The sequence below is a fragment of the Geotrypetes seraphini genome, chromosome 3, assembly GCF_902459505.1.
Source record: "Geotrypetes seraphini chromosome 3, aGeoSer1.1, whole genome shotgun sequence".
NCBI lineage: Eukaryota > Metazoa > Chordata > Amphibia > Gymnophiona > Dermophiidae > Geotrypetes > Geotrypetes seraphini.
Window position 1 is genome coordinate 167074086 of NC_047086.1, and position 16941 is coordinate 167091026.

Below are 16941 nucleotides of genomic sequence, written 5' to 3' on the forward strand. Positions count from 1 at the left end.
GAAGGAGACCCCAAGTTATCAGAAGAAAACCAGAGCCTTGGACCAACAAGATTTGAAATATAACCAGACAACAAAAGGTAGAAAAATTAATTTTATTTTCTGTTTTGTGATTATAATATGTCAGATTTGAAATGTGTATCCTGCCAGAGCTGGTGTTGGACTGCAAACGTGAGCTAGGATTTAACAGAGAGAGGAAAAGTCCTTTTTGTTTCTTTATTTTATTTACACCACAGTGCCAGTGTGATTAGGAGAAGCCAAAGGGGGTGAAAAAGCTATAAAACCCACCAGGTGTTTTGAAAAAAATCACCCAACTGGGCAGGAAAATCGAATTGAAAAACCAATTCAATAGGCTGAATCGAATCAAAATTTTTTTTCCTGAATCTGGCAGCATTAGTTTGCGCTACTGTCTTAGACTTTAGGACCTGGGATTGGGGAGAGATGGCATCCTCAGTACTTTATAATGCAAGTGAAACGAGGATTTGGTCAGAAAAAAAATATTGTATAGGCCGGGGACATGAGACAGCAGGAAATGGGAACTTTTCTTCCTTCTATTTTTGTGAATGGAAAGGCTGAGGTTGTCAGAGAGTTCAGTTAAAATATGTGCTTTATAAGAAAATATAATAATGTGTTTTATAAAGTTTATAGCATAGCTGGCCTACCCAGTGAGGTGTTCCTAGTGGTGGTGGTGGCAGCGTGTCAATGTGTTGAGAGGAAGAGGTGGTCTGGGAAATTCTGCTGAGCAAACTCCGGGCCCATTTCCACCCCCCAGTTAGTCCACTCCACTCAACTGGTTCACACACTGAGTGGGTCTTTGGGTGTTGTTTTGGGATCTCTTCCAGTGGTTTATCAGTATCTCCTTCTGGTCCAAGGAAGGAAACTTTGTTATCCTTAGCATTGACCTACAGAATATGTTTGTAACAGCGCTGCTTGTGTGGTATTAGGCTATGTAGTGATCGAAAGAAAAAAACAGACCTTTGCACATTTTTGCACTATATGGTGGGTGTATGAGGAGATTCACATTTCCTGCACAGCTAAGTCCATGTGAAGTTACCTTGTGCTGTATTTGACATCTAGCAAGGTCTCTGTTTGAAAGGAAAGATCTAAACTTAAAAATGAAGTAGCCAGAAGTTATGGTAAAAGCAGATAGTGTAGCTGGTTTTAAGAAAGACTTGGACAAATTCCTAGAGGAAAAGTCCATAATCTGTTATTAAGACATGGGGGAAGTGTCTGCTTGCCCTGGATCGGTAGCATGGAATGTTGCTACTCTTTGGGTTTTGACCAGGTATTAGTGTCCTGGATTGGCTACCATGAGAATGGGCTACTGGGCATGATGGACCATTGGTCTGACCCAGTTAGGCTATTCTTATGTTATGTTCTCATCTGTAGGGGCCTTTGTTTTCACTTCTTATTTTAATGTATTTTTTTTCTGGGAACTTATCAGTGTTTTTTATAATGGGAACAAAAATGGAAGAGAATTAATGTGTGTGGGATGAGGGGGTAACTAATTTCTTCAGCTAAATAATTCAATCCACTTCAAACAGACATAGGAGAACTCACGCACCATTCACACACCCTCCAACCAAAAACGTCAAAAGAAAAAAAACTGTTCGACAACCTCCTAGCCATTCGAGCTGCAACACTCGACCCCCAACTCTACAACCAATTGACATCGACCACAGACTGCAAAACCTTCAAAAAGAAATAAAAACCCTTCTATTCAAAAAACACATAAAACCGAACTAACACAATCAGAACTGTCCCAAGCATCACCTGCAACTACTCCATATGTACTTCTGATGTCATGACAATTCAGACATAATTTATGTTATGTTATGTTTGGAATATAAGAAAATTTTCACTGCCTGTTTCTATTCTGACCATTTATTCCGTTTCATGGTCATTACAAAAAAATATTTTTTTACATGGGGGGGTGTCAAAAAATTATGGGCCCCGGGTGCCACATACCCTAGGTACGCCACTGGTGGTGTGCCTCATGGTTTGGTTCTTGGACCTGTTCTTTTTAACATTTTTGTAAGCAATATTGCTGAAGGGCTGTTAGTTAAGATCTGTCTCTTAGTGGATGATACCAAAATCTGCAATAGAATAGACATCCCTGATGGTGTGAATAACATGAGGAAGGAACTAGCGAAGCTTGAAGAATGGTCTGAAATTTGGCAGCTAAGATTCATTGCTAAGAAATACAAGGTCATGAATTTGGGCTTCTAAAATTCTGAGAGAATGGTATAGTTTAGGAGGTGAATTACTTTTGTGCACAACAGAGGAGCGGAACTTGGGTTGTGATAGTATATGATGATGTTAAGGTGGTCAAACAGGTTGAAAAGGTGACGGTGAAAGCTAGAAGGATGCTAGGGTACACAGGGAGAGGTATGGCCAATAGGAAAAAGGAGGTATTGATGCCCCTGTATATGACTGGGTGAGACCTCATTTAGAATACTGTGTACAGTTCTGGAGACCACACCTTCAAAAAGATATAAGCAGGATGGAGTCGGTCCAGAGGAAGGCTACTAAAATGGTCAGTGGTCTTCATCCTAAGGCATAAGGGAGATATACTTAAAGTTCTCAATATGTATATTTTGGAGGAAAGGCAGGGGAGGGGAGATATGATAGAGACGGTTAAATTCATTACTCCAAAAAATGTTATTAGCCAAGTGGTGGGACTACCCATTGAAAAACCATTTAAGTAAAGTGGAGAAAAAGCCTCAACTTAATTTCATATGCAGACGGCAACCCAATGAGTTTTTCAGCCGTTCTTAATCTGTATCATGGGTAAAAAAACTCCACTACTTCTCAAAATGTAGTCTTTGAAAATGGGGACATATTTCACCACTGTGCACAGGGAACAGGAAAAAGAACCTAAATGAAGGTTTCACTTATCTTCACAGCTGTTGTTAAAGACCAGGATTGCGATCCAAAAACGCAACAATCTTCTCACAATCACAATCACATTTCAGTGCCGAAAATGTGATTGTGATTGTGGGAAGATCGTTGCATTTTTGAATTTATAGACTGTTAGTATTAGTATTGTTCTAGAGAGACGTTTAAATACCTACATGGCATAAATGCACATGATTTGAGCCTTTTTCATTTGAGTTGAAGCTCCAGAATGGGAGGGCATAGGATAATAGGCTCAGGAATAATCTTAGGAAATACTTTTTCACAGAAAGAGTGGTAGATGGATGGAATAGTCTCTCGGTAGAGGTAGTGGAAACAAAGAATGTGTCTGAATTCAAGAAAGCGTGGGACAGACACATGGGATCTCTTAGGGAGAAGTGGAGATAGTAGATGCTAAAGACAGGCCATTTGGTCTTTATCTGCCATCATGTTTCTATGTTTCTATGATTTCATTTTGAAAATGCACTGGTAGCTGCACAGTGTAAGGATGTATGCTGTGTTATAAAGTTACCCCCATGGTGACCAGTTCACTTTGATCTTGAATCCTTGTACCTTTTACACTGTATGCAAGCAGACAGGAAGGAAGCCCAGGAGTCTCTTAGTTCCTTCAGCTGCTGTTGAATAGCAGGCATCCCTTCCGGAGAGGTGTTTTGCAGCACAGAGTCTCCTCTAGTTAGTACCATTTTCACCTGAATTTCTTTTTCCTGTTTCAACAACAGTAAAGCCTGCAAAGAAAAAGGAAAATAAAAATATTGATCATATCAGTTTCTGGGAGACATTTCTTCAATTGCAAAGTGCACCATAACATAGGGTTGTTCTGCCAATTTCCTAAGTGGCTCAGAAAACCGAATACCTTTCCACCCTGAAAAAAAAAGCAGTATCTGCTGCCTGCAGCTACACAGCTCTATTTAAATCCAGGAAAAGGCTGTTCATATAGAACTAAATTCTTTATATGGTGTCTAGAAAATTGGCACTGAAAAAGAAACAAACAAAAAACTCTCAGCACTATTCTATAAACAGCGCTTAACATTAGGCTTGGTTTATAGATTAGCGCTTATGCCTGGAAACCGTGCCTAACCATTTTCACCAACTGAAATGTGGTGCAAATCCTTGCACCTAAATTAGGCATGGATTCCCCTAATTCTATAACTACACATGCAAACCCAAAAAAACGCTCCTGATCTGCCTATTACCCTCCCATTTCTGCACCCCCTTTTTATCCTCTGCGTAAAATTTAGGCATGGATCCCATGCAAAAAATTTAGACATGGATCCCATGCCTAAATCGTTTCACAGAGAGCCTCTTCCAGATCTGTGGTACATTGCATCATTTCATCCTTCCACAATTTGCTGTTTCCTTTCAATGTATTCATAACCCTTAGGTGCACAATTCTACCACCTTGATCCTTCCTTGAATATTTAGGGGGTCTTTTTACAAAACTGCACTAAAACTGGCCTTAGCATACCAGGTCTTTCCTGTGCAGTAAGACCAGTTTTAGTGCAGCTGGAGAACAGCCAGTTTCCATGATCTGAATTAATGGCCATTAACAAATATTAGCTTGCAATGTGACCAAAATAAGGGAAATTCTACAAATTGGGGTATCAGTTTAGGTGCCGCAAGTGGCATAGTAAGGAGGCGATGGACTGCTCCGGGTGCCATCTTGGCAGGGGCTCCAGTGCATCTCCTCCTCTCCGCTCCCTGGGTACCTCTTGAAACGTTTGCTGGTATGAACAGCTTCTTCCACCTACTTTTCGCGCCGTCCTTGGCTCCCTTCCGAAGTCACTTCCTGGACACGGGACCAGGACATGATGTCAGAAGGGAGCCAAGGCCGGCGCGAGCAGCAGGTAAAAGATGTTGTTCATGCCGGCGAACATTTCAAGAGGTACGCGGGGGAAGCACTCAAGCAGTGGGGACGAGTGTGTGTGTGGGGGGGGGGAGGGGTGCTCGTTGTGGCGATTCTGGGTGCCACTGCCTCAGGCACCTCCTACCCTCGCTACGCCACTGGCACCACTACGAAAGACGCCTAAAGTTAGGCAACTAGATTGGTGCGCCTATCCAATCTAGGTGTCTAACTTAATTATTTAAAAAGCCTTAATCAGTGCTGTTAATTGAACATTGCAGTTAAATGGTAGGTGCCTAACAGATGTACCCGATATATTTGAAAAGACAAAAGGAAGATCACAGGACAGTTAAGAGATTACAGCAAAAATAACATCTTTCAAAAAAATTCATGGGAAAAACATCTAAAAAAAGAAAACAGGAAACAGTTCCATTGTTTAGGCTATATGTTGAAGGATCTTAATGTTTGGGAGAGCTGATGTCTGCCAAGGTGACATTTATTTTTTGTGAAGGGGGCTGAGATATTTCAGAATTTTGAGGTCAGGAGATCTTTGAACTAAATGGAATATAAATGGAGGTTTTTTTTCCAGCCTTTGCCTTTTTTCTCCACTTTGTTCTGAGTTGTATTTGGCTTTTGAAGCTTTGGAACTGATGAATGTTCAGCTTTATCCCCTGCCATAGAGCATTTTGCTCTGTGGGATATATTTAGCTGTGTTCTGCTTCAATCCGAGACTTTAGATAAAGGATTCAGAGCCCTCCCCCCCCCCCAATACTGGCAAGTTGTAATAGCAGAATTTTGTTGTGTATTGGGCCCAATAAAAACACCAATATATCAGCAATCTGATATTCATTGCGAACACTATTGTTATAGCTACGGAAGCTATTTTTAGCATATGATATGAAAGGGCCTAAGGGAAAAAAAACACAGGTTTGTGAGTGTACATAGATATATATTACCTCCAATTTTGACATCCTGCTTTCTAGGACACATTTGTCAGGAGTATCATGGCTGTAAGATTTTAACATGTGATTAGCATCTGTCATCCAATCCTGCAATTCTTTCAGGCCTCGGGAGAACTGATGGTGTTCAGCAACGATTCTATCTAGTCTTGATACCTTTTCCTGGAATTTGGACAGAAATAGATTAGTATCAGAGGGGTCAACTTATGAATCCAATTCTGCCTTTCAATATGGCCAATAATATTGAAATCTATCGGAGACAAAATAAATTTGGAATTGATTTACTAGAAAAGTGTGATACCCCCCCAAAATATGAAAAAGAAATAAAACACATTATTGGAAAACAGAATGAATAATTTTGTTCATTCTTTCTTCGTAACTTTCCATTTGCAAAATAAAATAAACAGATGGCCTTCAAAACTTTCTTGCAATAATTATTTTTCTGTCACTTAGACTAGTGTTCTTTTTGACATTCAAGTTTCAAGTTTGTTATGGCTTGATATACCGCTTAGAGCAGTGTTCTTCAACCTTTTGACACCTATGGACTGCCAGAAATAAAATAATTATTTTGTGGACCGGCACCGGTCTGTGGACCAGCAGTTGAACAACACTGGGCTAAGTCTTGCCCATCTCCACCCAATCTCCACCCCAGACCCCGCCCCCATAATAGTACTAATTGTAACACCATTTTTCCACTCATTTTTCATATATACACACACAATATAATCGTATTAACAACACATAATGGTTAACCACAAAATTTAAAATACACAAAGCACACTATGCTTTTCAACATTCATTCCTACCAGAAAACAGATAACCTCATGCAAATGCAGGACAAAAAACTAAAAGTTGATCGCACCATGGACCAACAGCAAGAACACTGTCTTCTGTCCAATGGACATGCTGGCCTTGTGGACCGGCAGAAAATTTCTATGGACCGGCACCAGTCCAAGGGCCGGCAGTTGAAGAACACTGGCTTAGAGAACACTACACTCAGGGAAAACCATGAGAAAACCTCCACAGTTCGACCAAAGACAAACAAACCACACTGGAGATGTTCAATGATGTTGGTGTGCAATTTTACTACACAACTGAGAAAAATATGTACGATGGCTCGACACACACATGTTTCAGCCTGCCTCAGGAGCCTTATTACTAATGTAATATCCCTTGTATGATGTAGCATATAATTGATAGAAAACTCTGCAGAGTACTATGGGTGCTTTTAGAAGATCCTTATACCATCCCATTCTTGTATCCCAGAAATGTCAACTAGGAATCATTGCGGCTAACATCATATTAGAAATGATTCAGAGATGTATACCACATGTACATGAATACGTTGTAACAGATCAGTGTAGTGAAGAGAATAGACCTTTGCACACACAAAAACAAGTTTTCTATCACTGCATGCGTCTGGTAGCGCTACAAAAAATAATTAATAGTAGTAGTAGTAGTCAGGGCAGGCTATTTTGCCCGTCAGGCTGTTGGATTTTGTTGCCTGGGGGAGCAGAGGATGCAATGGAGAGCAGCAGTTTGGGCTGTTCTTTGGAGGTTTGACAGCCTGGCGGCACAACAGTCCCCTGTGTGGAGCAGCAGTTAGCGTTGGGCTGCCATTGGGTGTGTTGTCTGCATGACCGTGGGTAGAGAGTAGAAGGTACTGTATTAAAATTTCATTTTCTCCATGTTTACAGAATGTGATGAATACAAAAAGCTGCAACTTCTAGAGATAGTATGTAAGAACTGAATTAATAGTAGGTTTTGGGTATTCTGTGTCTCACCTTACTCTTGCAGTCAGCCTGATAATTAACTTTTGCTTGTTAACTATCTAGAAAAGTTTAATGTGGTCCAAGTTTGATGTCTAAAACTGGACTACAGTACTCCCCGAAATTCATGGGGTTTCCGTTCTAGGAACACCAGCAAATATCGAGAACCGCAAATGCGGTTTTAAGTCTGTAAAAAGGCAGGAGAGGGCAGCTGGGGCACCGACACGTGCAGTAAATCATACCCGGTATTCTCCAGGGGGGGGGGGGGTGAGAGAAAGAGAAATCGGCTGTGCAGAAGGTTGATTGGCTGACCGGGGGAGGTGGGGGGGGGGGAAAGAGGAGAAATTGGCTGTGCAGAAGGCTGATTGGCTGATCGGAGGGGAGAGGAGGAGAAATCAACTGTGCAGGAGGCTGATTGGCTGACCGGGGGGGGGGGGAAGAAGAGGAGAAATCGGCTGTGCAGAAGGCTGATTGGCTGATCAGGGAGGCGAGGAGGAGGAGGAGGAGGAATCAGCTGTGCAGAAGGCTGATTCACGGACTCATTCCCTGTATTTTCTGACCGGAAGAGGCAATCAGAAAATACTGTAAATAACTGAGTCCGCGAATCGCAAATCGCAAATTTGCGGGAGAACAATCTACTACACCAGTTATACAGTACGGTTCAGGCAAATGTTTTCCACTGAGTGAAGCAGAATACCCATACCTGTCTGTGTGGGACAGTTGTTGGCAGGGCATGGGTGGAATGAGGTGTGACTGGGGGGCAGAACGGGGCAGGGCTACATGTTTTCTTTTTTACTTTAAAAATCTGGTAACCCTAGACTTGGCAATGGCTCTTTTTAGTTTTTCTGATTTCCTCATTTTATCATAGTCTCAGTTTTTTTAAATTAAATGCTACAGCAGTTGTTTTCTCTAGTATCCTCTTTCTAGTTAGGGCAGGATTAATTTTCTGATGGGTCCTGGGCAGATAAGCTTGTTGCCCCTTCCCCCCACCCCAACACATTTTAAACCTCCTAAAAATTAGGTTGTGCATGGTTATGGATTGAATTGAAAAGAAATAACAGATTGCAAGACCAGCACTGGAAAAAGTTTGTGTCAGGTTTTCTAAAGCAACTGGATGTGAAACGCATCAAGACCTGTTAAAGTTTTGTCTTGCTCCAGCACAGTTAAGGTTTTTTTTTTCTAAAATTATTTATATTAAATTTAACAAAAAAAAATTCCCTGAAAATCGCACACCGGCATCCTATACGGAATTGGCTAACCCCTCCTAACTGCCCTGATTCTCTAACCAGTACCTATGTCATAGGCGCCAGTTACAGAATCGCACCTGAAATCTTGCAATCAGCTGATCGCAGCAAGGAAATCCCCCCTGCCGCAATCAGCTGAGCAGCTGCAGCAGGGGACCCCATAACTCTTGCTGAGGATGGATGTTGAACCCCCACCTCCCCCCGAAGCAGCCGGGCAGGAGGGAGTTGGCATCCCTTCTGTACCCGAACCCCCACCCTCTGTCAAAGACTGGCAGGAGGAATGCCCATTTCCTCCTGCTGCCACCCCCACAAACTCCCCCATGAAATGCCCCCAAGGCTGCAGGCCCCCCCCTGTACCCCTAGGTCTACTCTGACAACCCTCCCAACTCCCCCCCCCCCCGGTACCTTGTAGGAGAAGTCCAATCAGAGGGTTACTTACACCCTTTGGCCGGCAGGTCTGCCACTCCAGAATGGCAGGCCTTCCCCTCCCTGGTGCATTCTGGAATGCACTTGGAAGGGACCTAAGGCCCTGATTGACTCCCATAGGAGGGGACTTAGGCACGGGCCAATCAGAGTCTTAGGCCTCCTAGGATGCACTGGGAGTAGCCTAAGGCTCTGATTGCCCAGATATCTATGAGAGGGGCCTTAGGTATCTGTCCAATTGGAGTCTTAGGCCACTCCCAGTGAATCCCAGGATGCACTGGGAAGGAAGCCTAAGACTCCGACTGGCCCAAGTGCCTAAGGCCCCTCCTATGGGAGGCATCTGAACCAATCAGGGCCTGAATGCACCACTAAGGGGAAGGCCTGCCATTATGGAGTGGTGGGCCTATCAGGTGGAGATTGTAAGTATCCCTCTCACTGGACTTTCTCCTATGAGGTACTGGGGTGGCTGGGAGGGGTGTCAGGGTAGACCTAGGAGTGCAGGGTGAGGGCCCTCAACCACAGCAAACTCCCACAGTGTAGGCATCCTGCCTCGGGTTAAAAAAAAAAAAGTTTGTCTCGATTAGCTGCTAGACAGTGGTAGGATGTCTACCTTTGCCTACAATCGGGGACACCCATTGATAGAATCAGCCCCCTAGCATCTTAGGCCCCACCTTTTGGAATTATCATCATATCTTTGATCTTCATCTTCCTTTGCAGGTTTTTGTAATTCTCTCAAAGCTCACCTATTCCATGATGATTTTCATGAATAGACCTCTAGTTCCAAAAGTAGTAACCTCATATGCACAGCAACATTCCTCTTAATCCTTTCCTATTAACAATGGTGTTCCTCCCTTTTTCATTCTCGTATCCTATGTCTCCTATCTTCTCTCTCTTCCTACTATTAATTATTACATTTATTTGTATTGTAAACTGCTGTGACAACTATTCGCCCCAAGTGGTATATCTTTTAATAAAACTTGGAATAAAACTTAGAGTATATCCCCACCACAATACTCTTTCCCATCATATACTGAATTTCTAGCAAAAAAGATTCTATATTGCATTTTGCTTCTTGAAGAACTTTTATCAATGCCATCCTTAACATATAGTGCTATCAATTCACCAATTTGATCCATCATATTGTGTTAATGGGTGTCCTGGTGTCACAGTATTTGGTTGGCTGTTGCCCTTCCACCAGGTCTCTGAAATGACTTATGTCCTCACTGATATTCTGTGACTCTGCCTGCCTCTTAGGTCCTGCGCCTGAAACTGGTGGCATTTCTGAGAATGCTAAGCTGGAGATTCTAGAGTTCAACTTTCTACCTAAAATCCTTACTTTGACTTCCACAATCTCCCATCTGCACATTCTTATTCTGTTGGTACCAACATATACCAGAACAACAGGATCTCTCCTCCCCCCACCAACAACCACTACCTAAAAACCTATCTAGGGTATATAAGACGCTGCTCTTTATGACTTGTGTAAAATTTTATAATAGCTGTTAGACACATCTGTGTATCATTATTTTTAATATAAAACATCTTTTTTACACTGGGAACCAATTTGCTTCCTCAAGCCACAACTTGGATTCGTTTCTGTGTGTGATTCACTTGCTTCTTTCTTTAATTAAGAGAGAGCATATACCCTCTTCTTCCAATCTTTATAAAAAAACAGTATAACAAGATAATGGAGGCAGAAGACTATGAGTACTGCAAAGGCCTTTGGAAGAACCTACCATCACTACCCGTATCTAAAACTATAGGCAGTAACCTGTATATCTTACACACTGTAAAGCTCCCTGGAGCAGCAAGAACCAATTTTACAAGAGTAAATTTGGACCTTCCATGTTACTTTCAGATCACACTCGCACAAATTGCATGACAGCATACAAAGCATGGTGCATTACCTTGGTTAGATTGCTTAGCGCTAGGTACTGAGAAGATAGCTGAGACACTCTGTGCATAAAGCTTTTGCTGGCTGCTTGTCCTTCCCACAACTGCTGAGCTTTTTCTTTCAGCCTGTTGAGCTGAGGCTCATTGCAGCTTATTTCTTCAAGGATAGACTGTAAAGCACAAGCAGGTTAGAAGACAAAGGGGGAGGGTGATTGTGGAACGTGGGGGAAGCATGCAACAACATTATAGCTCAGATAACATGAAAGACACATACATGTCATAGGGCCTGGACATGCATACCATGCAGTTTTGCAATGAAATCAGTCATCTGGTGGCAGACAGGACATTCAGATTTGAAGAATAAACAATGCTCATATAGCTATGAAGAATCATACTGTGGGCGCAACATTAGCCTGAGAAAGCACTACTGTGACATGAGAAAAGCCAGAAATGTCACAAGAGAGCAGCAAGTATTCGTGGAACCAAGAATGAAGACAGAGTCTTAAACGGCATGCTGAAGTCCCACACTCAGCACTGTAATATCACCTGAAGCTTTTGCTGTTCTTTCTTCTTGGCAGAGAGATCATGTAGCCGGCTACTGCTTTCTTGTACCACCTTCTCAGTGGTACTCAGCCATGCCTGGAGGGGCTCAGCATTGGCTTCAAAGTCCTTCATCTCTACCTTCAGGTTCTATCAAGATAGATGCAAGTCAGAGAAGGAATGTCTTATTTATTTTGCTTGCTTGATCCTATGCTAAGTTATCTTGAAGTGCATAGTGGGAAAACAAAGTTTATAGGAAGTTTTGAAACCTACTTGTACAAAGTTCAAAACTTAAGTTCTAGTTATCAGCTGAAGTTTGTCTCTAACATACCATTTAAAAAACATAGCCCAAAATGTTCATTTTCATCCATTTTCTGACAATGATATATTCAGTGAACCACATATGCAATGAAAACAATCTTCCAAATGTCATTTTATACACAAAATAGAGTCCGTAAGGCAGAATATGATACAAAATTATAGTAGCTCAATCAAGATTGATTTAGTATTTCGGGTATCAGAAATTTGACTGTCTTTGAAGCATTAATGATGAGACTTCCCCCCCCCCTTTTTACAAAACTGTGAAAGCGTTTTTTAGTGCAGGTCAGCACGTTGAATGTTCTGCGCTGCTCCCAGCACTTATAGAGTTCCTATGAGCATCGGGAGCAGAGCAGAGCATTCAGTGCACCGACTTACGCTAAAAACCACTTCTGCGGTTTTGTAAAAGGGGAGAGGGGGTTGTTTATTTTTATGTCCATTTTATTGTGTTCTTATTGTATATTATTTATGTAGTTCATGTGATCCGCTGAGGATATTCAGATCAAGCAGAATATACAGTAAATCTTATAAATAAATAAAGCTGCTCTGAGCAACAAAAATAATGAAAGAATGGTGTATTTACTGTAGACATCAAATCCACTACTTTTTTGTTACTATTTCAAATTATGAGGTGTTTATTTAATTTTTCAAATTGACAGACTGCAGTCAAGCTGCTCACTGTGGTCTACTACTAAAAACAGGCAATGAAACAGATAATAAAACATTTAAACAATCAATTAATCTAAAATCCCATCTGAAAGAAATAAAAAGCTTTCTAAAATGTGAGAAATATGTCCCCCCCCCCCTTTACAAATCCGTAGCATGATTTTTAGCGCCAGTTGCAGTGCTAACAGCTCTGATGCTCATAGAATTCCATGGCCATGGCCGGCGCTAAAAACCGTGTTACAGGGATGGGGGAGGGGGTTAATGTCTAATCTTATTAGGCAATCCATTCAACAAAGTAGGAGCAATAATTTTAAAAGCACTTCAATGATACATATTTTTGCAATAAGCTCTAATGAAAACAGAAATTCTTGATGGGTCCTCAGTGGGTGGCCAGGTTCATACGAAGACAAATTCCCAAGGAGTGCAGCAGACTCCCAGGGTTAATGCCCTTGGGACAAAACTTAGATTATGATCTCACTAGAGACAAAAAAAAGTGCCTACATATAATGGGCTGGGTTTAGTAAATGCATTGAAAATTTAGCACCCCAAAAATATCAGTGCTCAACATATTCTATAATGGGCATTTCAGCGTCGGCATCCTTTATAGAATAGTGCATGGTGCTGTGATTCATGTCCAATTTGGAGCACAAGGATTTACACCAACTGAAACCTAAGAACTTAGCATATAAGTTATTTAACCCCTTCTTTACAAAGCCGCGCTAGCGTTTTTAGTGCCGGCTGCCATGGTAACAGCTCTAACGCTCATAGAATTCCTATGAGTGTCCGAGCTGTTACTGCCACGGCCGGCGCTAAAAATGCTAGCATGGCTTAGTAAAGGAGGGGGTTATTTATTTCTTTGGTTTTATATTTTGTCCTCCCAGGAGAGCTCAGAACGGGTTACAAGTTTGCATACAAAACAAAACATGGTAAAAACAACACGACAAACATGGTATGGTGTGACATAGCATGACGAGCATTGTATAAGGAAACATAGGGTAGGCATAGATCCCTGGTATTCAGTAACACTGCATGAATCTTTAGTGAATGCCTTGGCCCAGCTGTGCTCATCCTATGGCCATGCTCCCTATTGAGTTGCACACTATAAGATTTGTACACAGAATTTTTGTATACGAGCACCTAGCAAGTTGTGCGTGCAAATCCAAATTGTTGCCAATTAACACCAATAATAATTGATTGCTAGCAACTAATTATTGCACTAATTAGCTCATTAGCCAATTTAGTTGTGCGTGCATCTGAGAATAATGCACAATTTTGCATGTGGAAAGTTACACACCATTTATTGAATTTTCCCAAATATGCACAGTGCTGCTTATGTGTGGTAGCACTACAGAAATGATTAATAGTAGTACTCTGGGTCAGTGGTTCCCAACCCTGTTCTGGAGGACCACCAGCCAGTCAGGTTTTGAGGCTAATTCTAATGAATATGCATGGGGCAGATTTGCATTCCTGTCACCTCCATGCATATTCATTGGGGCTATCCCAAAAACCCAACTGGCTAGTGGTCCTCCAGGATAGGGTTGGGAACCACTGCTCTAGATGGTATCATTTACATCAGGGCTACTCAATTCTGGTCCTTGAGGTCCACAGGCCAGGTTTTCAGGATATCCACAATGAATATGCATGAGAGAGATTTGCATGCAAATCATATTCATTGTGGATATCCTGAAAACCTGACCTGCCTGTGGACCTCAAGGACTGGAATTGAGTACCGTATTTTCGCGGATATAACGCGCACCCGTGTAAAACGCGCACACGGGTATAGCGCGCAGAAATCACAATGACATGTACAAAAACTTTTGTATACCGCGCTCACGGGTATACCGCGCATGATGCCCGACGCTCCTTTCGCCCGCCCTGACTTTCCGTGCGCTGTCCCGACTCTCCGTTCACCCCCCCTGACTTCCGTGCACTGCCCTGACTTTCCGTGCGCTGTCCCGACTCTCCGTTCACCCCCCCCGACTTCCGTTCACTGCCCTGACTTTCCGTGCGCTGTCCCGACTCTCCGTTCACCCCCCTGACTTTCCGTGCACTGTCCCCCCTTGAAGTCCTGTCCCCCCTTGAAGGTCTGTCCCCATCCTGAAAGCCTGATGCCCCCCCCGACGTCCGATACATCCCCCCCCCCGGCAGGACCACTCGCACCCTCACCCCGAAGGACCGCCGACTCCCCAACAATATCAGGCCAGGAGGGAGCCCAAACCCTCCTGGCCACGGCGACCCCCTAACCCCACCCCGCACTACATTACGGGCAGGAGGGATCCCAGGCCCTCCTGCCCTCGACGCAAACCCCCTCCCCCCAACGACCGCCCCCCCCCAAGAACCTCCGCCCGTCCCCCAGCCGACCCGCGACCCCCCTGGCCGACCCCCACGACACCCCCACCCGCCTTCCCCGTACCTTTGTGTAGTTGGGCCAGAAGGGAGCCCAAACCCTCCTGGCCACGGCGACCCCCTAACCCCACCCCGCACTACATTACGGGCAGGAGGGATCCCAGGCCCTCCTGCCCTCGACGCAAACCCCCCCCCCCCCCAACGCCCGCCCCCCCCAGGAACCTCCGACCGCCCCCCCAGGCGACCCGCGACCCCCCTGGCCGACCCCCACGACCCCCCCACCCCTCTTCCCCGTACCTTTGGTAGTTGGCCGGACAGACGGGAGCCAAACCCGCCTGTCCGGCAGGCAGCCAATGAAGGAATGAGGCCGGATTGGCCCATCCGTCCTAAAGCTCCGCCTACTGGTGGGGCCTAAGGCGCGTGGGCCAATCAGAATAGGCCCTGGAGCCTTAGGTCCCACCTGGGGGCGCGGCCTGAGACACATGGTCGGGTTGGGCCCATGTGCCTCAGGCCGCGCCCCCAGGTGGGACCTAAGGCTCCAGGGCCTATTCTGATTGGCCCACGCGCCTTAGGCCCCACCAGTAGGCGGAGCTTTAGGACGGATGGGCCAATCCGGCCTCATTCCTTCGTTGGCTGCCTGCCGGACAGGCGGGTTTGGCTCCCGTCTGTCCGGCCAATTACCAAAGGTACGGGGAAGGGGGTGGGGGGGTCGTGGGGGTCGGCCAGGGGGGTCGCGGGTCGGCTGGGGGGGCGGTCGGAGGTTCTTGGGGGGGGCGGTCGTTGGGGGGGGGAGGGGGGTTTGCGTCGAGGGCAGGAGGGCCTGGGATCCCTCCTGCCCGTAATGTAGTGCGGGGTGGGGTTAGGGGGTCGCCGTGGCCAGGAGGGTTTGGGCTCCCTTCTGGCCCGATATTGTCGGGAAGTCGGCGGTCCTTCGGGGTGGGGGTGCGAGTGGTCCTGCCGGGGAGGGGATGTATCGGACGTCGGGGAGTCAGCCGGGCAAGAGGGCTTGGGCTCCCTCTTGCTCCGATCGTGGATGCGGGTGCGGGTGGGAGCGCGTGCGAGCAGTCGTTCGGGGTGGGGGTGCGAGCGGTCCTGCTGGGGGGGTGAATCGGGCGTCGGGCGGGGTGGGAACTATGTTTAAAAACTTTTGTATACCGCGCTCAGGCATATAACGCGCGAGGGGTATGCGCGGTAGGTAAAAACGCGTATAACGCGCGCGTTATATCCGCGAAAATACGGTAGCCCTAATTTATATGCATCTTACGTGCATAACAAGAATACTAGCATATAAATGTATTTTTACAGGCATATAAGCCAATATGTCACCTAAGCGCTATTCTGTAAATTAGTGACTATCTTACCCAGCATGAATTTGCAAGAGGGTATACACATGAGCAGGACACAGGCCAGGTTCCCACTTAAGTGAATAACTTAAAGAATATTATAAGCATTGGGGAGACTAAACGTTATAGAATTGGTTTGCATTCCATGTATAAGTATGTTTCTGTACCTCCAAGACAGATTCCTTTTGGTGAAGAGTTGACAGGAACTGTTTCCAGTCTTCCTTAGCACTGTTAACTTTGCCTTGAATAGCTTCAGCCTTCTCTAGTGAACAAATACCACTTAGAAGGTCCCCTTTGGTCACCACTGTGTTAAGCTTCTGTTGACCATTTTCACTTTCAGATAAGAATTCCTGGACAGAAGAGTTTTTCTTTCGTTAATTACAAAATACACAACTATGCTTATGGGGACACATTTCTAAAGTATTGTTCATTTGTTCCTGCTCAATTGTATATTTTAAACTGTCAATAAAGATGATTGAACTAAAAAAAAAAGCATGTTTTACAGGCAGAAAATACCTCATAAAATTGTGAGATCGTGCATACTTATAGATATATAGCTGAAGCACATTGACATTCCCAGGGGCATAATTTGGGTAGAGTGGTGTACAAACCAGTGCTGTAAATTATACAAGTACAGACAGACTACACAGACAGAGTTAGACGCTTGGAGCTGGTATAAAATGTGTG

The 16941-nt window shown here is 44.3% G+C and overlaps 1 protein-coding gene across 1 annotated transcript in view; it reads right to left on the reverse strand.

Moving 5' to 3' along the window:
• The window catches only part of SYNE1 (spectrin repeat containing nuclear envelope protein 1), a 994076-nt gene that overhangs the window by 486419 nt on the left and 490716 nt on the right, over nucleotides 1–16941 (reverse strand). Inside the window, exons 56-60 of the mRNA XM_033936910.1 lie at nucleotides 16422–16604; nucleotides 11588–11731; nucleotides 11056–11211; nucleotides 5710–5874; nucleotides 3466–3638 (exon numbers count right to left, since the gene is read on the reverse strand). Of these exons, the coding sequence (XP_033792801.1) occupies nucleotides 3466–3638; nucleotides 5710–5874; nucleotides 11056–11211; nucleotides 11588–11731; nucleotides 16422–16604 (821 nt within the window). The remainder of the gene's footprint in view (nucleotides 1–3465; nucleotides 3639–5709; nucleotides 5875–11055; nucleotides 11212–11587; nucleotides 11732–16421; nucleotides 16605–16941) is intronic.